Source organism: Pleurodeles waltl, chromosome 3_1 (genome assembly GCF_031143425.1).
Source record: "Pleurodeles waltl isolate 20211129_DDA chromosome 3_1, aPleWal1.hap1.20221129, whole genome shotgun sequence".
Taxonomy (NCBI): domain Eukaryota; kingdom Metazoa; phylum Chordata; class Amphibia; order Caudata; family Salamandridae; genus Pleurodeles; species Pleurodeles waltl.
Genome location: NC_090440.1, coordinates 399,408,736 through 399,431,517, shown reverse-complemented (window position 1 = coordinate 399,431,517; position 22,782 = coordinate 399,408,736). Strand labels below are relative to the sequence as shown.

Here is a 22,782-nt window from a genome sequence, read left to right as displayed (position 1 = left end):
TCTCTCTCTTCCCTTCTTTTCAGTTTACGAATATACATTTGACATATCTTTCTGTTTGAACAATGATTGTTCTTATTCTTATATTTAATCCATTAGTTTTTTTATATCTCTTCCATTTTCATTTCACTTTTCATTATTTATTGTGATAAGCTTATTCATACCACCTCTGAATATTTTTCTTCTAATACAAATATTTAAATTAAAAAAAGAAAAAAGGGGGCAAGTTATAGTTACCTTAGAGCACAAGTGAGTTACCCTGCAGAATCAAGGAGGCCTAAGGGAACAAAAAGCCCTCTCAGCTAATCAGAATGATCTTTTTTGAGTCCCTCAAACCGCGCCATTCAGATTTACAAACATTTTTGATCTGTAATGTCTCAGAAAGTACTGAACACCAAATGACAAAAAGAACACATTGTGGATCAACCTCTAGCTTCCTGCCAAATCAGTTTTTGCTGTATCTCTTCCTAAAAACGTCCGTGGAAAATGAATGGGGACTTTGCGTTTTTCCTGCCCACCTTCCTCCCCTTCATCACTCCCTCAAACATCCCCATCCCTTGACGGATCACCCCAAAACTTTCCATAAAGCAACTAGTCAAGAGAGACCACTTTTTGGAAAGTTTTGTGAAGATTTGTCAAAGAGCACTAAAATTATTAGCAAACCAAAAAAGGCACTTCCTGTGGCAGCACAGACCTAACTATAACTACCCAGTCCAACGCCACTGGTTAATATATATACACACATACATAAACACACACTACACATGTGCTCATGTCATTGAAAAAAAAATACATTTCTTGCATGGTAAAGTCCTGCTTTGTAAGATAATGGCCTGCATGATAAAGGTGCTGCATAGTAGTGGATATGTTGTAGAGGTGACATATAGCATTACTTTAGTAGTGGAGAGGGTGGTGAAGTGACTGCTGGTTACCTATGCATGTTCTGTGTGAGTAACATATTTAAGGATCATAGATCTGTTCCAGGCATAATGCAGTGATCAGTTGACATTGTTTTAATCAGTGTTTGTATGCTCACCATCAGTTCAGTTTGCTTATGATTGTGGACTTAGCCATGGCTCGATTGTAAATGGAGCTGGGTTGTCTATAAATTTGGTCCATATCGGACATATGATCATATTGTACGTTGTGGCTCCAGAGAACATCCTTGCTAGTGAAAGGATAGTTTTTGGTGGAGATTTATTTACTGAGTTCGGCTATTATTCCAAAGATGTGATATCTTTGCAGAAATAGTGGGTCCTCCAATTGTAGTATGCTGTTATTTTGTTCGGAGGTACATCCTTGAGCAGAGGCCTTGCATGGGGGTGTTGTGTGTCAATTTTCTTCTGGCAGAAGGATGCACCTTTCATCGGAATATGAAATGAGTGATGGTCATCTGGATTCAGTGGGGAAAGCCCAGGAAAAATAGTCAATGGAAAAAAGTTGTGAAGATTGATCATAAAACCATGGTAGAGTTGAGTGTCCTAAGTTCTCCAAACATTTATTACTGTGTGAGATGGAATGAGTAGTGTCCAATTTCCATATGCTTCCAGATAGTTAGCTTTGTATAAGTCTATAAGTCTGTGATCTGTTTCTGACTATTTTTGCCTTCTGCAATGGCAAAAAGAAAAGGAGTATTACCAGCATAATAACCTGGCCCTAGATGTGCCCTGTGTGAAGATGTTTAGTGCCGTCTAGGTATACATGTTGGAAAGTAAGGTTTTTTTTTTTTTTTTTTTTTTTTTTTTTTTTTTTTTTTTTAGCAGAACCTTGTGAAACTCTGTATGTTACCATTGATTAAGTGTTAGAAATGTCTGTTCTCATCTGAGGAAGTAGGACATCTGTCTACTGTCAATAACCCTACTTGTCTTTTTAGTACTGACCTTTTTACATTTTCCATAGCATCGGATGGACCCAAATGAGAGTCAGCTGGACCCTGATTTTTCACAGCAGGAGACTCCGTGCCTTATTGTTGCAGACTCGCAGCCAGAGTGCGTAGACAGTGAAGATGACCATGAGCGTGCTCGCTTTGGCCTTATAGCACAACATATTTCAACTCTGCAGGTCCCAGTTCCGAGTCAACCACTGGTAAGATAAAATCGAATGTCAAAGCACATCAAATAGATAAAAAAGTAGTTGATGAAATGTGATACAGAGACCTAAACTAGTAGACTGGTCTTTTGACCTGACCAGTATGAGATCCATCGGTACAACTTATCTTTGCGCAGTGCTTTGAGTGGTCTGATCAGAGGTCTGTGCAGAGATAGGTCTTTATTTTCATGGGTGAGTGGAAGGCTCAAGAAGATATATAACTATGTTGCAAAGCAGTCCAGTTTTACATACAATACTAGGATTTGTGCACATTTTATGAAATTATCCTACGGTGTGTTAGTTGAATACGTTTGGCTTTTCTTTTGTTTTTAATTTACAGGAATTTTTGCCTGGTCTTCACCGCAAAAGCCACTTCACTGAAAGTGGAGAAAATGACCAAGATTTTGATGAGTCCTTCAATGGCAGTCAGCCAACAGGTGAGGGAGATGTCCTTTCAAGTAGTGAAGTAGTCCATCCAAGAGTTGTTACTTTGAGTCTTTGAGATAGGGAAATATGCATGGTATCATAACCTCAAGATTTGTAATGTGTTTTCTTAGCAGGTTTCAGTGGTATTCATTTGTTTTGAATTTTGTCATATTAAATACTAAAATCGAAATACTAAACAAAACGTTTTGAAACGTCACATAATATTGATTTATTAAAATATATCACTACCATGATTTATTTTGTTTACTACAGTATGTAACAGGTGCAAATTACTTTTTTGGATGTATTAATTTTCCTCAGTCTTTCTGCTACAGCAATTCTTGAGAGATTGCCACTGATTAGTCTATTCAGCTTCAGTTAGTAGAGGACGTTGTAATGACTCGTGTGCTGAGTGTCAGTAAATATTTGAACGAAAATGAAGACCACATGTTTGTTTTCATAGAAAGTACTGTGTCTTTAGCTCTCAGTAAATTAGACGCACTTCTCAGATAAGTACCAAACTGGCCACTTTGGTCTCCCACGTTAATAGAACATCCCTATTAAGAGCAAACCTTTGAATATTTTGTAGGTGTTCCTGGAAGCACAGCTGCATACACCAGTGCATCTGGCTACTATAAGAACATGTACTACTTCTGACATTAAAGACACCCCCTTTTCTATATTTCATTCTCTTTTTTTTCACTCTTTTGCTGTTGCTTAATTCTGGCTCCTTTCCTGGGTATGAAGCAGCCCACTGGTTGCATGTAGTGCCACATAGCACACTTTAACATGATGGAGATAGATGAATCTGTAAAAGAGCCACAGCAGAACAAATAGTCCCAAAACAAATAAAAGACCATGTAGTAAGTCCAGTTAGTACACAAGACCGTAGTAGTCCATTGACACAGTTGAGATGTTTGATGACTTTTTGAAGGCTGCAAAGATACACATTGTATAACAAACATATTAATGGGGCTGTGCATCTGGAGCAGTGTTGCCATCTGCACGCGGCACATTTTAATGCGCGTGATTAGCAAAGCAGCTGTCAGTCCTGAAGGGCTCTCTGTGCGCAGCAGTGGTGAGGTTCCCAGTGGCGTTCTGTGTTCCTTCCACCGCGCAGTGGTTTCGATTCAGTGGATGAAATAAATGGAAGCTTTTCTGTAGCACCACCCCGGGGAAGCCTCGGCCCTCGTTTGTGTGTGCAAGACCACGTCTCTGCTTCTGGTGACACTCTGATTGCTTCCCTCTCCTCCAGCCACCAGCCCTCTCCACCTCCTCGTGGCTGGCTTGGTGGGCAGAGCCGCAGACGCTTACATCAGCAGGCATAGCACTGGTGGCAGAGCTGCCAGGTCTGACTTCCTTCAGGATAAGCAGTGACGGTGGTGCAGCAAGAGAGACCAATGATTGCAGTGTGGTCTGTCCCCCAGAGTTAAAAGGACCCTTCTGACATCCACAGAAGAAGTGAGAAAGCAGTTGTCTTTATTTGTACACCTGTGGACTCACTGTATTGTCACTACAACATAGGCACAGGACGAGTGGAGTCACAGGACATGGACGCAGCGGTGCTTCACCTTTGCGCAGGCTGTTTACTCTATATTTCCAATCTTGAGGCGTTACTGGTGATTGGCTGAAGGAGAGACACTAGTGCAGGGTGGCTCACGGCACTCATGAGCGCGAGCAGAGACAGAGACGGAGAGAGGCATGGCTGACCGTGGCCGGACTGCGGGCTGCTTGCAGCCAGCGACCTTGACCGGTGTCTTGACTGTGTCTACATCTGCCTCTACTATGCCGACACCCATAAACCCTCCTCATCGAGCAGGCGCCGTAACAATCAGACCAGGCTGGGCACCTGTTTCTGGCGTGCAGGTACACAGGCTGCACACATTTCTTACCAGGACCCATTGACACCGTAAGGCCCATCTCATGGCCTCGCGCAAATTTCATCAGGCAGGCCTCCCACATGTGGTTTGAGGGCAGCTGGAGGAAAAGTGGAATGGTGGAGCAGTGGAGCACGGGACTACTAAGAGACAGAGTGAGACAGAGGTAAAGTGAGGCAAGGTGAGTGGGAGGCTGGGGTGCCTTGGGCAGCATAGGGGGAGCGGTTTGTGGAGCGCTGAGGCTGTAGTCTGCCTTGGCTAAGCTTGCGCCCACAGAACCCAGCAGAGGCAGCCCGGCTAGTGCTGGGTGCAGTTGCTGAGGGGCTGGTGAGACTCACTCCCAAACCCCCTCATCCTCAACCCACACGACATCAGAGCGCCCACCTGTTTTATCCCCATCTTGCCAGCCACCTAGTCAGTATTTCCTGACCCTCTGGACCCCGGACTCTCCTTGACTCTCCCTAGGGTATTCGACACTTTGCTAGATAGTTGGATATCTACCAGTAAAAACAGCCGTATATAATCATAACGACCACGCAAGACTTGTGAAGAACTTTTCCTCAATTTCCCCTCAACTGCCACTTAGCTCCTCAATTCAAATCTCAAAATATCAGCCCCAAACTAACACGACAGCCGAGCAATGTCCACCGCGCCCCCCTTGTTCACCTTGCACGAAACTAGGTACAAACCCAGGGGCACTAGGATGAGCCCAGGAAGGCTCTCATACCAACCTAAAGTGTGCTGCACCTGCCACTATGTATCTGGAATATATCAAACCTGTTATCCTTCCGCTGACAAACCGATCTGAAAGCAAGGTATTCAATGGCAAGATATATTTCCAACTCTACTTTCAACCTGAGGCCGCACAAGAGAATATCAAAAACCCCCATAAGGAAGCTCAGGGAGGCAACCTCAGGCGTCTCATGCTCAATCAGTACACAGCTATGGAGGCCCAGGGCAGCCGGGCTGCAGTTGCCCGCAGACCTGAACCTACGCAAAAACAAACTGCTTAATCATCATCAAAGCATAAAGGCGCAAAACCAATATTCAACAAAGGAAAAACACCTGATTAGAAACAACACCAAGGCAGTAACAACAAAACAGTGAAGACTAGCTCAAAGATCAGTTCTGGATTTTTTCAACAGGGCTCCAAAAAACCTCACTTTAGCCAAAGACTGTCCTTCGTGCAAAAGCAACTCCTATGCCAAGTTAGGGCTTGAAAAGTGCACAGAGGAACCCCAACTTCCATCATACAATGGGTCGGTCCAGTTGAAGGACGATACAATCATCGAAATATCGTCCAACAGTACTATAGATAACACACCACCAGTAATAAAGGATTACATATGTCATGAGTATCAATTCAACCATGGATGCAGCATGGCCACCTTGTCCAGGATCGAGAACCAGGCAACCCTTCAACCAGCTTAAAAAACACAGGAATACTGCACTTGCACCCCTGCGTCCTTTACCGCTCAACCAATCCAGACTCCATTGGGAGATACCTGCCAAATAGGAAAGCCAACTTGATAGCCCAGGCCAGGGCAAACAAGACAATCTGACTCCGAGCACGAACCCACTATCGAGTGAGATGGCAGGCTGAGGTTCATCAACGAAAAGAGACACATAGATTCTTACAACAACCAACACTACTTGCCCTGCACCACGAGCCAGATGGATCTACCAAGCACCCAGGAAAGAACAAGCATCTTGGAACTTCGAATGGACACAGACCAATCAGGTCTGCTGGCATTAATCAACACCACTCTAACAAACGCAATAAGCGCGCTCACCTGGCAATCGGATAATTTTGAAATGCAACTATACCTTATATATGCATTAGCCAAATCCATTAATAAACTAGAAATTCACAACCTTAGAACAAAGAGGATTAAACATCGACAACATTGGGCAACACTTCATCTACAAGCGCATGTGCTTGCATGTTGATTGTGGACAAATTCTCCTCTCTACCAGAAGTTCTGTCCTCAATGGTTATGGAATGGAAAACAGCCCTACAAAGCGCCGGTACAGCTAGGCCATTAACGCTAGACACAGCACAAGCTATTTCCTCAGACCAGGCTCTAATGAAAGCATCAACCAAAGAGGTGCATACTTCTTAAACTACCACCTCACGCCCGGCATTGGCACACCAGCAGTACAATCATCTTAACCAGCCCCATTTGCCAGTCACAAGGGAAAATTCATAAACAGATGAGACCCACTCCTTCAAAAAACCTCTCGTACTTCCCCAAAGTGACAATGAAGCAGAGATATACTGAAATGTAGACATATCCGATGATCGGAACAGTAGAACGCCACACTGGACGAGAGTGCTATTGAAGAAAGCGAAAAAGAGATTAAAAAAGGCAAAGCTCAAAACAAATAAGGCCTCACTACAGGCACAACAAAATACGGAAAGTTGGACAGCACAAGCAGGCGATCTTAGCATATACCTAGGGCCAGCTTTGGGACTGGTGGTGCCCTGTGCGACAGTTTATTGTGGCGCCGCCCACCCCATGACCTCCTCCTCGGTTTCACTCACTACCACCGGCAAATGTGCCCCTCATCTATCCATCGATCCCCTTTCACATACATTAATGTGTTTTAAAGCACTTGTAAAGGCTGGCTTTACTAATCCACTCAGCAACCCACATAAAATATAGGGGCATATTTAAGAGCCCCTAGCGGCATTCTAACGCCACATTAGTGTCATTTATTTTACGCTAATGTGGCGTTATAAGGCCAAAAGCGCTGTGCCATACTTCAAAGTGCTGCAATGCATGCATTGCGCCACTTTGCATCGCTTTGCGCTACATTATGCCTGTGCCAGGAATAATGTATGCAAAGGTGGCAATCCCCCGTTTGGGGGGGGGTAAAAAAAAAAATGCCACAAAGAAATCTGACAGATTTCTTTACATCATTTGTTTCTGGCACTTTTAACACCTGCTCAGAGCAGGCGTTAAAAGGAGGCATCTGTTGGTTAAAGTGGGCCTCTGGGTGCTAATTTTTTCACGCTAATCCTTCAAAGCGACGGACCAGCGCAAACAATTCGGACACTAGTCCCCTTACTACCACCATGTTGCGGCGTATTTTAAATAAAGTGCACACATGGTGGCGTTATGGGAGGGCCAAGGGGCGCAAGAAAAGTGGTGCAGCACTGTGTGCAGCGCCACTTTTTTCAAATATGCCCCAGTGCTTAATTTGTAAATAAAAAGGTGCCGGTGCCCAAAGCCCACCTTAAACATGCGGCTGATGCAATTAAATGTGTAAGCACGTAACACAGAGGCAGCGTAATCCTGAAGCCATTTCAGGCCTCTTCAATCCTTTTTCACTCCCTACCCCTTCAGCTCACTCTTGCGGATTTCTTATTTTTCCCAATGCAGCGCTTTTTTGTTTTTCTCTTCCTCCGTCTTTCCTATATGTGTCTTTTTCTCGCAATAAATGATTGAGGCAGAAAAATAAGTGCAGGCTCTCAAAAATAAGTGCCGGTTTCCGCACCGGAAACAACAAGCACAAATTAAGCACTGCCATAAGGGCATATTTATGAGCCCCTAGTGCCCATACCGAGTGGAACTGTAATCATAACAACGGCAGACTCTGTATAACAATAACAGAGCATGACGACCAGTTACTTTCAACTGGATCCACACTTTATCTCAGAAATGTTAACTCTTCTCTGCCTGCCTTCTTAAACATTGTGTCTTCACTACATAAACCTGAAGCGCAAAGCTCGAATAACTTAGAACAATCTAGGACGAGAGGAAATACTCCGGTAGAATTTAAAGCCACCGAAAGTGGGATCCAAGGGACAAACGCTCAAAGGAACAGTGCGCTTTCTGCTGAATGAGCTCTCACACCCCACTACTGCTCAGAAGGGAGTCACGATATTCTGAACTGGTCAAATCTACTGAGGTTATTTAAGGCATTACCAGAAAAGTTTACTATCAACTTTGATAATATTTTAAAGTGGTGTTTAAGGTACTACCTAAACACAACAATTACAGAGGATCCATTATAAGAAATCTAAGCCCCTCGACATTGGCTGATCAGATACTGGCAAACCAGACGGTCCTTGAGGAATGGGGCATAAAAGTAGCAATGCCTGGCCAGACAAAATACCCCATCCTGCTTAAAAAAGAACCCAGTGAGCCACAGCACCAAAAAACAACACCAACGGTATCCTAAAAGGGACTGGCCACTCCAAGGTAGCAGGGCAACACACTAATTTCTCCATACTTTGCACCTATTCGACTCCAACAAGCAGCACTAGAAAAGTATTCCAAGCCCATGGAACTGAAACCAACACCAACCGAAACCCCTCATTCTCCAAGTGCATCAGCCAGCAATATACCTAACAACGAAAGCATCATAGAGACGCTGCAGCGCCATCTGACACTTGTCTCGTGGAACGTGGCAGGCCTTACAAGACTTATGAAGTATGACCAGGCACAACTGCTCTTAAAAAAAGCTGATATAATATACCTACAAGAAACATTGCTAATCTCACCATTGACAATCCGGGCTTTCAAGAAACACAAAAGGAAGCAACAAAGAAAAATATATTTGGCAGATAGTCTGGCGGCCTCTCAATATATCTAAATGTCAATCTTGACTTCAGTGTCCGAGTGGTTCCCACACAAAATGAAATGTTACAGATAATTAGGTTTGAAACTTCAATGCCAAAACATCAAAAGTCATTTTTTTTTATAGTTAATCTTTATTTTAATAAATTTGGTTATGACAGAGCAGAAAATATGGCCCACCTAGTAGATATTTTAGACGGAATACTCTGTGATCACATTAGCTACAATGTTTTAATCTACAGAGACTTTAACCTTCAGTAGTTGGCCTCTCTCCCAGTGACCTAACAACCAGCCTGTAGGGCTACTCAATATTTCCACAGTTTCCTCAGTAAACATAGTCTCATCTACGTTCAGCACTCAAAAAATACAAGTTTTCACACACAGTCATTCCCAAAAACCTTTCAGGGTAAAAGCACCTTGGATTATATTTTTGCCTCAGAGGCAGTCATTAATCGCATGGTCTCTTTTGAAATCCTACAAGTAAATGCCAGCGATCATCTCCCACTCATAGCGAACATCAAAACGGATATAAAATGCATGGAAACACGAAAGCTAGTAGGAACTTCACGAGGAGAGGAAGAATTATAACTAAGCAGGTGGATAAAATGGGGTCCAGTGGGAACCCGGCTGTACATCTTACGGGTGAAACTAAATGGCCCCACAATGTTGTCAATGGCTGGTGATACACTTCAGGTTAACTGGTCGGACATCACCAACAGTCTCTTGCAACATGCAGGATCATCATACACCCCACAACAGAGCCTTAGTAAAATTCTCCCCCAACTGCACATAATGGAAAGCAAACGGAGACTTGGTAAACTGAGAGCACAATGCAACAAAACTAGGAATGCTGTAGAGAAAATGGCACTAACTATAAAACTACGGAAACATGTTAAACAACATAAACAGCTGATCTGGCTGTTAAAACACAAACATGTGGAAAAGGAGGCTGTCCATATCTACTCCTTGATGGGAAAGCACAACCAAGCTGATTTATGGAGGTACATTAAAAACAAGGTGGGACAGAGCACTCCTCGAATTAACGCAATAAACTAAACAGAATGGATAAACATGTCAAGACATTGTACACAGTTAAATCATTGATTTCCGGCCACCAACTGCTTAAACCAGGCACTTATGATACCCTGATGGCACGGGACTTTGCACCTGCACTAAGGGAAGTCTCCAACATCTTGCAAAATATGAGATCATCAGGGGCCCCTGGTCCAAATGGTATCCCTGCAGAAATCTTCAAGGAAAACAAAGAGCTCTGGTCCCCGTTTTTGTCAGCACTCTACTGTTCGTGTCTGGAATCAGAGGAAATACCCCCAGCCTGGAGAGGCTCCATACTGCACCCAATTTTCAAAAAGGGGGGCAGGCACGACCCTGCCAACTATGGCCTTATCGCCCTATTGGACATCGAATCAAAAGGCTTTGTCTCCATCCTCTCGAACGATCTACAGAATTGGGCAGAGGACACTGGGGTAGTACCTCTCCGCCAAAACAGCTTTAGGGTGAAATCTACGACCATAGATAACGTAGTGGCTCTCTCATTTCTGATACACGAAGCAAATACCAAACAGACTCCTCCATTATTTGCATGCTTTGTAGATTATTCTGCAGTATTTGACGCAGTGGACCGGAATCAGCTTTGGAGAAAGCTCCAAAACTGGGGAGTTCCAAGCAAACTACTAAGGGCAATAATTTTACTTCACTCATCAACTTGCGTAAGAGTTAAGTTATCAAACTCTGCCATTAGTGAGAAGATCACCACCACCGGCGGGCTAAAGCAAGGTTGTGTGTTGGCGCCTCTTCTATTTAATCTCTACACAGCAGACATGTCACGAGCACTAAAACACGCAAACCTGATCCCACCAAAAATTGGGAACCTCAGACTCGCCCTTCTGCAATATGAAGATGACAACATTGTCTTGCTGGACCACTCAAAACCCGGCCTATACTAAGCACTCACAGCTCTGTATGACTATAACATTGCAAATAAAATGACAGCAAATCCCTCAAAAACTAAAGTAATGTTCTTTGTGATGGGCTGAAGAAACACCAGCACCTCAACTGGAAAATGGGGCAACTTAACATCTGCAGCACTGCCACCTACAACTATCTGGGAGTCTGGCTATCATCCAGTTGAAAGCCCAAAGCTCATCTTCATCACTTTTAGACAAAAGCTGATTTAATAATAACTAGACTCTGCCAGCTAAACAAAACCACAGAAAGCCGACCGCCAGACTCATCCTTCAAGTACTGAATGCTTCTTTCTTACCAGCATTAAATGATGGCCATGAAGCTTAACCAGGTCTCCTTACTGCGCTGATAGAAAAGCTTCAAGTGAAAATCTATAAAAGAATATTCAGACTCCCTCAGAATCTAAGGAGTAACCTAATAAGAAAAGAATTTTGGCTGGAAGGTCAAAATTGGGCACATATGGGGGCTTTCTTGAAGTACTACCACAGATTAATTATGGCACCTACTAATACTCTAAAATCATTTCTTCGCTACATCTTTGAAGCAAAGTCGAACCCATGGTCACAATACTTAACCACAGCATTAACGGGCCTACAAATTGATCAAGCTGTGCTGACAAAGCTAGCACAGTCACAAATATCCATCAAGCCGATCCTGAAAAGACAGACAAAAATCCTTTCCAGAGCAGGTAATCTCGGTAAACTGAATAACACAGCAGTACAAAGAGCAGTGGCAGCATTTTATAAGTGTGATACACAGCATCTGGCACCCCAGCCCTACTAGGCTTGCACAATCAGGAAGGCCGCTGTGACAAAAATTGCCTTCGCCAGACTGCTTGGCCTAAAAATAAAGGAACTGAACACAAACTGGCGTGCCCTTACCAGTATAAGCTGTTGCAGACTTTGTGGCTACAAAACTGAGACATTTATCCATTTATTATGCTGCTGCCCGGCACTGTTGAATGCACGACACACTTTACTAAGACATCTCTTCCTCCGCTACGGGATAAGATCCTTCTCTGAGGCTAGAACTTTGGTATTCACTCTAAAAGAGCCAGTAGAGCTGGCCAAATTTGGGAAATATGTTTTGCAACTGCAAGCAAAATTAAATGAAAACTGCACGTCGAACTGATTTAATTGTAAACTGTTTAACTGATATAAACTAATATTTTACTTTAAAGTATGGTGTAAGGAATATACCAAGCCCTGACATCTACTGTTGCACCTCTTATTTTCTTTTAACCTTATTAGGCCTTAATTTTTAACGACTTCACAAACTATGAAGCGCGATTATTGTCTAAATAGTGGCGCACTATTTGTATTTTTAGTTGATGTTTGTAAGTTGGTAGTGTATATGTTCGCTTGGCAAAGATTTTAAGTAATCATGCAATAGTTTTGGTTTTTTTTGCCATATAAATGAAGCAAAAAAACTTAGTCAACACACCAAGCAACTTAGACCCACTTGTGTCATCGGTGTTTGTAAAACCAACCAACAAAAACCACAAAAGTTATAATAGTCTAGTGCTGATAACAGGTAGATAAATCCCAAAGAAGTGAAGAAGAAATGTGCAGAGAATAAACCAAAGTTGTCCACCAGAGAGAGAGAAACACGTTAACCTAAAGGGAAAGAACCATTGTGGCTAGAGCTCATTAGTAAAAGGTTAGCCAAATGTCAATAAAGTCAGTGAAGTATAAAAGAGGTTACATTAGTAACGTGTCTGCAACTAATAATGTGGCCTCTTTAAGTGCTTTTAAGTAAGCACTGAGTCTGAAACAAAGAAACACAGAGGGAACCCTGGGGGTGGGGGAGTTAATAATACCAGTGTATACATGTGCAGAAAGCCTAAAGATCGCCTGGTCGTCATAGATGAAACACGTGTCGGCGGCCTGCTTTTTGTGGAATAAACACCTCAACTTTGTCAATGGACTACTATGGGCTTGTGTACTGGGCAGACTTATAACATGGTCTTAAATTTGTTTTGGAACTATTCTGCTCTGGGTCATTTATATTTTCAGGTAGTGTGGGAATTTTTCTCACACTTTTTGGCACTAGTTTGGTAGCATAGTTACTGATGGATACAACTACCTGTGGATTCCTCACCTTATGAATTCTCCAAGTGTGCTTGCATTCAACGGAAATTGTTTCCTACCTCTCCACGTTGATGAGGACGTCACAATAGCTTGGCTTCGCACGCGACTCTGTCTGACGTCATCGTAGCCATCAGAAGTCCTCGCTGGCGAGCTGACGTCAGTTTCCATTTATCTGCGCCTTCAACGCTAATGGTTTTCTATCTCTCCGTTGTATCTAAACTGTATCAAGCTAATTATTTGGTAGCACTACTGTGTCCCCACTCAAAAAATCCAGGTTTAAACCTTGTAGCAAGTGCGGAGGCCATATGTCTGTGACGGATCCACACAAGAACTGCCTCTGGTGTTTGAGCTTTGATCACAATGTGGCAGGTTGCTCGTTCTGCCAACATAATAACCCAAAAGCTCTGAAAGCTGTGAAAGAGAAAGAAGCTAAGATTTTTCTGTCAAAAGCTAAGAAGGAAAAAGAGGTCGGCGAAGCTCGAGGACACCGGACATTTCATTACACAGATCTTGGAGGTCTCATAAGAAGAGACGTCGACTGCATGAGTCACAGCACCGTTCATCCAGAGATCGGTTGGAGTCACCCCCGAGACGTGCAAAGTCAGCCCCACTGTGACTCCACAACCACAGTCTCCTGAGGCATTTCCGATGCCGCCTTTGAGATCTTGAAGTCGCCTTTGAGTCCAACGTCTCATTTTTCTCCTGCATCCTCCCAGGTCAGGAGTTTGGGGTTTGAGCGCTAGATCCAGCGCAACCACTGCAAGGGGAACAAGAGTATCCTGCCTTCCCAGCACTGAGAGCGGATCCGTCTTTGTTCCTCAATGCTATGTTTAGCATTTTTAATAGGGTGATGGTCCCCTCTGGTGCACCTGCTGGTCCCACGGGTCCTGAGAGGCATTTTTTTTCCCCCTGGAGGTGAACTCATAGCAGAAGCGACTACCTACCATGGGGTGATAAGGAAGGCAGCAACATTTTTGGACTTGTCACAACGTACGTGCAGGCAGTCTCACTTCGGCCGATCACGAGTGGCGTCTCCATCCGGACATGGTTCTTCATGTCTTCCGGATGTGGGGAGCACCTCAGATAAACCTGTTTGCCACTCATGAGAACGCACACTGCCCGTCGTTCTGCAGCCTCCAGTATCCGATGCAGGAGGTGTTGAGGGACACGGTTCCGCTGACTTTGAGCGACCAACTTCTTTACACGTTTCCTCCCATACCCTTGATTCCTCGAGTTCTGAGGAAGATTCGCCAAGATCAGGCCCAAGTCCTATTAATAGCCCCCCCGGATTGGCCAAGAAGGGTACACAGACCTCCTTCAACTCTCACTGTGCCCTCCGCTCCCTCACAAGGTAGACCTCCTCTCGCAGTCGCAGGGGCAGGTTCTACAATTCCACCTCCAGGGCCTACACTTATGTGCCTGGAGATTTAACAGGGCAATCTGAGTTCTTTTTCTCTTCCTCCAGAAGTGGTGGATGTTATCTTATTGGCCAGGCAACACTACACCTAGACTTTCTATGCCAGTAGATGGGTGAAACAACTTGGTGTTGAGAGAGATAAATTGATCCCTTAAAGGCCCATTGATCTACTATTTTGCAGTTTGCACTTTCCTTAGCACAGAAAGGGTGCACAGTTGCGACAGTGTAAGGCTATTTATTGGTGCTGTCGACTTTTCTTTGCCTACCTGGTCAGCCTTCCTTATTTAAGTCCCCTATAGTTCTTAGGTTCATAAAGGGTTAACAAACAAGTTTCCTCCCACTCCGTTTGTAATGCCTCAGTGGGATTTGAATTTAGTTTTGACTTTTTTGATGAGTTTACCATTTGAGCCTATGCATACTTGCCCGTTGAGGCTTTGAGTTTTTAAGACTGTTTTTCTAACAGCCATCACGTCGGCTAGACATGTGCGTGAGCTTCAGGCTCTTAGTATGATACCACCTTTCTCTATCTTTCATGCTGACAAGGTGGTGCTGAGAACCAGGGGGGCTTTCCTTCCTAAGGTAGTTACTCCCTTCCACCTGGGACAATCTGTAACTCTCCTGTCCTTTTACCTTCCTCCCCATCCATCAAAGGAGGAAGAAAGCCTGCATCGCTTGGATCCGAGAAGCTCCCTGAGCTTCTACATAGAAAGGAGGAGAGACTTCAGAATTGAGGATTAGCTCTTTATTGGATATGTGGGCAAAATGAAGGGCAAAGCTGTCCACAAGATGACTCTTTCAAGGTAGGTCATTCTTTACATAAAGATTTGTTATTCACTAGCAAAGAAGGTTCCCTCTGAGGGCTTTAGGGCCCATTCCACCAGTGTTAAATCTGCTACTTCAGCTTTAGCTAGTGGTGGGCTGGTTGCTGATATTTGTAAGGCAGCAACTTGGTCCTTCCTCTACACTATCGCAAAGCGTTATTGTTTAGACTCAGAAGTTAGGAAGGGTGGCTATTTTGCCCGTTCTGTTTAGCAGGACTTCTTGGTTTGACCAGTCGGGTACCCACCTCCGAGTGCGGGACTGCTTTGGGATTCTATTCATAAGGTGAGGAATCCGCAGGTAGTTGTATCCATCAGAAGAACAAGTTACTTACCTTCGGTAACGCTTTTTCTGGTGGATACAGTGGCTACCTGTGGATTCCTCACAATCCCACCCGCCTCCCCATTGCCTGTCTAGTCATACCAAGAGTACCATTAATGTTGTACATAGTATGTATATTTGCATATATTTGATTCTTATGTATATATATGTATATATATATATATGTTCGTGGCATGTGTAGCTGCAGATACACATGCTTTGCACATCCCGCCATCTAGTGTTGCGCTCGGAGTGTTACAAGTTATTTTTCTTCAAAGAAGTCTTTTCGAGTCACGAGATCGAGGGACTCCTCCCCTTTCGGCTCCATTGCGCATGGGCGTCAACTCCATCTTAGATTGTTTTCTTTCCGCCATCGGGTTCGGACGTGTTCCTTTTCGCTCCGCGTTTCGGTTCGGAAAGTTAGTGAAAATCTCGGAAAATTCGACGGTATTGTTTGCGTTCGGTATCGGGTTAGTTACAACAGATCGACACCGAATTTTGAAGAGCTCTGGCGGCCCTTCGGGGTTTTTCGATTCCCCGGCGGGACCTGGTCGGCCGACCACGTGCATCTTCAAGGCTAATGGAACGGACCCCATTCCGCTTCTGCCCCGAATGTCACAACAAGTATCCTTATACAGATCAGCATCTGGTCTGTAATGTGGGTTTGTCTCCAGAACACAAGGAGGATACCTGTGAGGCCTGTCGAGCGTTTCGGTCGAGGAAGACCTTAAGGGACCGAAGAGCAAGAAGACTACAGATGGCGTTGGTGCCGACAGGACAAAAACACATGGAGGAAGAAGAGGAAACCTTCTCCATCGAGGATTCGGACTCGGAAGAGGTCGATCCTGAACAGACGCCGAAAACCGTGAGTAAGACGTCTATACACAAAACTCACGCAAAGACCACGAAAGCCCAGGGGACGCCACCGCCGGCAGGCCATGGCTTAACCCGAAAAATAAGTGACAGAGCATCGGCACCGAAAAAGGGCATGCATGTGTCGAAGTCATCCGACTCCGGTCGCGATACCGGCACAGAGCAGACTCGACACCGGGTCAGAGCAATCTCGGCACCGAGAGAGCGGCACTGAAGCAAGTCCGCACCGAGAGATCACTACGCCGAAGAGCAAAAAAGTGTCGTCGGAACCGAAAAAAGCGGCTGAAAAAGTTTTGGTACCGAAACATCCGGCCTCGGAACCGAAAACAAATTCCTACACAGAGGAACAAGGCCTGTCCTCACAAATGCAAACACATAGATTTGGACAGGAGCTAGAGACAATGGAGCCAGATTACACCCAAAGAAGGCTCCACATTCAAAAGGAGACAGGGAAGATCAGTACTCTCCCTCCGATACGAATGAAACAGAAACTTGCCTTCCAAGAGAAAGACAAGCAGCCACAGGCAAAGGTGGCAAGACAAGTAACCCCGCCACCATCTCCACAACGCTCTCCACAACCATCACCGGTAGCCACTCCACCAATGATGCAGTCCCCAACTCATACAGGGATGAGTCAGGATGATCCAGACGCGTGGGATCTTTATGATGCACCAGTGTCAGATAACAGTCCTGACTGTTATCCAGCTAGACCGTCGCCACCTGAGGACAGTACCGCCTACACATAGGCGGTGTCAAGAGCAGTGGCGTTTCATAATGTCAGCCTGCATGCAGAACCAATTGAAGACGACTTTCTATTTAACACACTCTCGTCCACACATAGCCAGTACCAGAGCCTCCCCATGCTACCTGGAATGCTAAAACACTCCAAACAAGTGTTTGAGGAGCCTGTCAAAGGAAGGGCCATTACTCCAAGAGTGGAGAAAAATATAAACCGCCACCAACAGACCCTGTGTACATCACACAAAAGTTAACACCAGACTCAGTGGTAGTAGGGGCAGCGCGCAAGGGGGCGAACTCACACACGTCAGGAGATGCACCACCTCCAGACAAAGAGAGTCGTAAGTTCGATGCAGCGGGGAAAAGAGTGGCGGCACAAGCAGCCAACCAGTGGCGCATTGCCAACTCACAGGCCTTATTGGCGAGATATGATAGGGCTCATTGGGACGAAATGCAACATTTTATAGAACATTTGCCCAAGGAGTTCCAAAAGAGAGCACAACAAGTGGTGGAGGAAGGACAGAGTATCTTGAACAATCAGATACGGTCAGCAATGGATGCAGCAGACACAGCTGCTAGGACTGTAAATACAGCAGTAACAATACGGAGACATGCATGGCTGCGTACATCTGGATTCAAGCCGGAAATACAACAAGCCATGCTGAATATGCCATTTAACGGACAGCAGTTGTTTGGGCTGGAGGTGGACACTGCTATCGAAAAACTTAAAAAGGACACAGATACTGCCAAAGCCATGGGCGCACTCTACTCCCCACAGAGCAGAGGCACATTTCGGAAATCACAGTTTAGAGGGGGGTTTCGAGGACAAAGCACAGAACCCACAACCTCACAAACAAGGCCCACTTAGAGCCAATACCAGCGGGGAAGTTTTCGGGGACAATATAGAGGGGGACAGTTCCCAAAGAGGAGAGGGAAGTTCCAAAGTCCCAAAACTCCACAAAATAAACAGTGACTTCGATGTCACAAATCCCCAACACATAACACCAGTGGGGAGGAGACTAACCAAGTTCTTCAAAAACTGGGAGGAAATAACAGACACGTGGGTCCTAGCCATTATCCAGCATGGTTATTGCATAGAATTTCTAGAATTCCCTCCAAATGTCCCACCGAAAACACACAACATGTCAAAACAACACATGGATTTTCTACAACTGGAGGTCCAGGCGTTGTTGCAATAGAGTTGGTACCAATTCATCAGAGAGGAAGAGGAGTTTACTCACTGTACTTTCTCATACCCAAAAAAGACAAAACTCCAAGACCTATATTAGATCTCAGAACATTAAATATCTACATCAAATAAGATCACTTTCACATGGTGACACTGCAGGACGTAATCCCATTGCTCAAACAACAAGACTACATGACAACACTATACCTAAAGGATGCGTACTTCCATATACCAATACATCCTTCACACAGAAAGTAATTAAGGTTTGTATTCCAAGGGGTACATTACCAATTCAAAGTGTTGCCATTCGGGATAACAACTGCGCCAAGAGTTTTTACAAAATGCTTGGCAGTAGTGGCTGCTCATATCAGAAGACAGCAAATATATGTGTTCCCGTACCTAGACGATTGGTTAATAAAAACCAACACGCAGGAACGGTGCTCACAACACACAAAGTATGTCATAGAAACCCTTCACAAACTAGGTTTCTCACTCAACTACAACAAGTCACACCTTCAGCCGTGTCAAATACAACAATACTTAGGAGCAACAATCAACACAACAAAAGGGATTGCTACTCCAAGTCCACAAAGGGTACAGGCATTTCACAATGTAATACAGGCCATGCACCCAAAACAAAAGATACAAGTCAAGATAGTGATGAAACTACTAGGCATGATGTCCTCATGCATAGCCATTGTCCCAAACGCAAGATTGCACATGCGGCCCTTACAGCAGTGCCTAGCATCACAATGGTCACAGGCACAGGGTCAACTTCAAGATCTAGTGTTGATAGACCGCCAAACATACACCTCGCTTCAATGGTGGAACACTATAAATTTAAACAAAGGGCGGCCTTTTCAAGACCCAGTGCCTCAATACGTAATAACATCAGATACCTCCATGATAGGGTGGGGAGCACACCTCAACCAACACAGCATCCAGGGACAATGGGACACTCAACAGAGACAGTTTCACATAAATCACTTAGAACTACTGGCAGTATTTCTAGCGCTGAAAGCATTTCAACCTATAATAATCCACAAACACATTCTTGTCAAAACAGACAACATGACAACAATGTATTATCTGAACAAACAGGGAGGAACACACTCAACACCGTTGTGTCTCCTGGCACAAAAAATATGGCATTGGGCGATTCACAACCAAATTCGCCTATTAGCTCAGTTCATTCCAGGAATTCAGAACCAGCTAGCAGACAATCTCTCTCGAGATCACCAACAGATCCACGAATGGGAGATTCAACCCCAAATACTAAACACTTACTTCCAAAGATGGGGAACACCACAAATAGACCTATTTGCAACAAAAGAAAACGCAAAATGCCAAAACTTCGAATCCAGGTACCCACAGGATCAGTCTCAGGGCAATGCGTTATGGATGATTTGGTCAGGGATATTTGCATACGCTTTTCCCCCTCTCCCACTCCTTCCATATCTAGTAAACAAATTGAGTCAAAACAAACTCAAACTCATACTAATAGCACCAACTTGGGCAAGACAACCTTGGTACACAACACTACTAGACCTCTCTGTAGTGCCTCATGTCAAACTACCAAACAGACCAGATCTGTTAACTCAACACAAACAACAGATCAGACACCCAAATCCAGCATCACTGAATCTAGCAATTTGGCTCCTGAAGTCTTAGAATTCGGACATCTAGACCTTACACAGGAATGTATAGAGGTCTTAAAACAAGCTAGAAAACCAACCACAAGACATTGCTATGCAAATAAGTGGAAAAGATTTGTTTATTACTGCCATAATAAACAAATTCAACCCTTACACGCATCTGCTAAAAACATCGTCAGCTACCTACTGCATTTACAAAAGTCAAAGCTAGCTTTTTCATCCATTAAAATACATCTCACCGCAATTTCAGCTTATCTGCAAATTACGCACTCAACTTCACTATTTAGGATCCCAGTCATAAAGGCTTTTATGGAGGGCCTGAAAAGAATTATCCCACCAAGAACACCACCAGTTCCTTCGTGGAACCTCAACATTGTCTTAACACGGCTTATGGGTCCACCGTTTGAACCCATGCACTCATGTGAGATACAATATTTAACATGGAAAGTAGCATTTCTAATTGCCATCACATCTCTAAGAAGAGTAAGTGAGATACAAGCACTTACCATACAAAAACCCTTTATTCAGATACACAAGCATAAAGTAGTTTTATGAACAAATCCTAAGTTCTTACCAAAAGTCATATCACTGTTCCACTTAAATCAAACAGTAGAACTACCAGTGTTCTTTCCAGAACCAGATTCTGTAGCTGAAAGAGCACTACATACATTAGACATCAAAAGAGGATTAATGTACTACATTGACAGAACAAAACAAATTCGGAAAACAAAACAACTGTTCGTTGCTTTCCAAAAACCACATACAGGGAATCCAATATCCAAACAAGGCATTGCCAGATGGATAGTTAAATGCATTCAAACCTGTTATCTCAAAGCAAAAAGAGAACTGCCTATAACACCAAAGGCACACTCAACTAGAAAGAAAGGCGCTACCATGGCCTTTCTAGGAAACATTCCAATGACTGAAATATGTAAGGCAGCCACATGGTCTACGCCTCATACGTTTACCAAGCATTACTGCGTGGATGTGTTAACAACACAACAAGCCACAGTAGGACAGGCAGTACGACAAACTTTATTTCAAACAACTTCAACTCCTACAGGCTGAGCCACCGCTTTTGGGGAGATAACTGCTTACTAGTCTATGCAAAGCATGTGTATCTGCAGCTACACATGCCATCGAACGGAAAATGTCACTTACCCAGTGTACATCTGTTCATGGCATGAGACGCTGCAGATTCACATGCGCCCGCCCGCCTCCCTGGGAGCCTGTAGCCGTTTGAAGCTGATCTTGAACATTTGTAAATTTGTAAATATATCGCTTTAAACCACATTATGTACATACATATTTACTCCATTGCATGGGCACTATTACTATAATACACAACTCCTACCTCACCCTCTGCGGGGAAAACAATCTAAGATGGAGTCAACACCCATGCGCAATGGAGCCGAAAGGGGAGGAGTCCCTCGATCTCGTGACTCGAAAAGACTTCTTCGAAGAAAAACAACTTGTAACACTCCGAGCCCAACACTAGATGGCGGGATGTGCAAAGCATGTGAATCTGCAGCGTCTCATGCCACGAACAGATGTGCACTGGGTAAGTGACATTTTCCATATATTTGAATCAAGAGTTATTTTTATATATATATATATATATTGAGTTGGCACATGTTGTACTTGTGATATCGGTATTCACCTGTTCGCCTTGAAGGCAGGGTAAAAGATGGTGAAACTAACGTCAGCATGCAGGCGAGGACTTCTTATGGCTCTGGAGTTGCGTGCGGAGCCTAGCAATTGTGACGTCCTCATCTACGTGGAGAACTATGAAAAAATGTCCGTCAAATGCTGGCGCATTGGGAGAATTCATAAGGTGAGGAATCCACAGGTAGCCACTGTATCCACCAGAAAAAAGCGTTACTTAAGGTAAGTAACTTGTTCTTCTCCATCTGTTGAGCAGACTTTTCATATTTGTTGATACACTTTTCACTAACAGGAAGTGAGGTATATTACATACCACTGCTACCTCTTTTTCTATTAATATGTTGTATTGTATAGCTCAATTTATGATTTGTACATGTTTTCAAAAATATCTGCTAACTGATATTTTTTAATACCTGTCCTCAGACCCCATGGAAACTTCTCCAGCATCAGACACTTTTGGGGTGCTCAGCCAGGTGATTGACCGGCTACCATGCCCCGGAAAAAGAAAACGGTACAGTTACATTCACTTAAATGTGTAAAAGTCGAGGAACATTTTTTCTTCTTGGGGGAAATTATTAACTATCTTGGTTCTAGTATATGGTGTGTTCAGTAAGAGTATTTTGATAACTCGCGTCTTTCTTTCACTACTATTTTATTCCAGTAGGTGATTTATGTTTATTCGAACTCTACTGCGAAAATAAATATTTTGAGCCAAATCAAGAGGGTTATATTTCCACTTTCAATTGCAATTTAACAATACACAAAATAAGTTGAAGGCCTGAGTGCTTTCCTTTTTAAGAGTGCCAGGAAATCTTTGATTCTGTCACTTAGGGTCAAATAATGAATTGCAAAGAAAATAAACACACAGAGCACAGTTGGTTCTTGCGTGTGTTGGGATTGTGGTGCAACTGAAAAGGAGGTGCAGTCTCAGTGCTAACAATGTCATGCTGTGGAGACTGACATGCACTGTTGTATTTTATACTTTACCCAAGCCAGCCATAATTGCATTAGCCTGTCTCCTTTCTGCCTACCGTATGTCACACTGATAGCTGAGGCAA

The 22,782-nt window shown here is 43.9% G+C and overlaps 1 protein-coding gene across 8 annotated transcripts in view; it reads left to right on the top strand.

The window, feature by feature from the left end:
• Positions 1-22,782, top strand: part of TP53BP1 (tumor protein p53 binding protein 1) — an 848,450-nt gene that overhangs the window by 68,739 nt on the left and 756,929 nt on the right. For all 8 annotated transcript variants that reach the window (XM_069222604.1, XM_069222600.1, XM_069222601.1 and 5 more), the window contains exons 2-4: positions 1,897-2,082; positions 2,426-2,522; positions 22,148-22,235. In XM_069222604.1, the coding sequence (XP_069078705.1) occupies positions 1,903-2,082; positions 2,426-2,522; positions 22,148-22,235 (365 nt within the window). In that variant the 5' untranslated portion in view covers positions 1,897-1,902. The remainder of the gene's footprint in view (positions 1-1,896; positions 2,083-2,425; positions 2,523-22,147; positions 22,236-22,782) is intronic.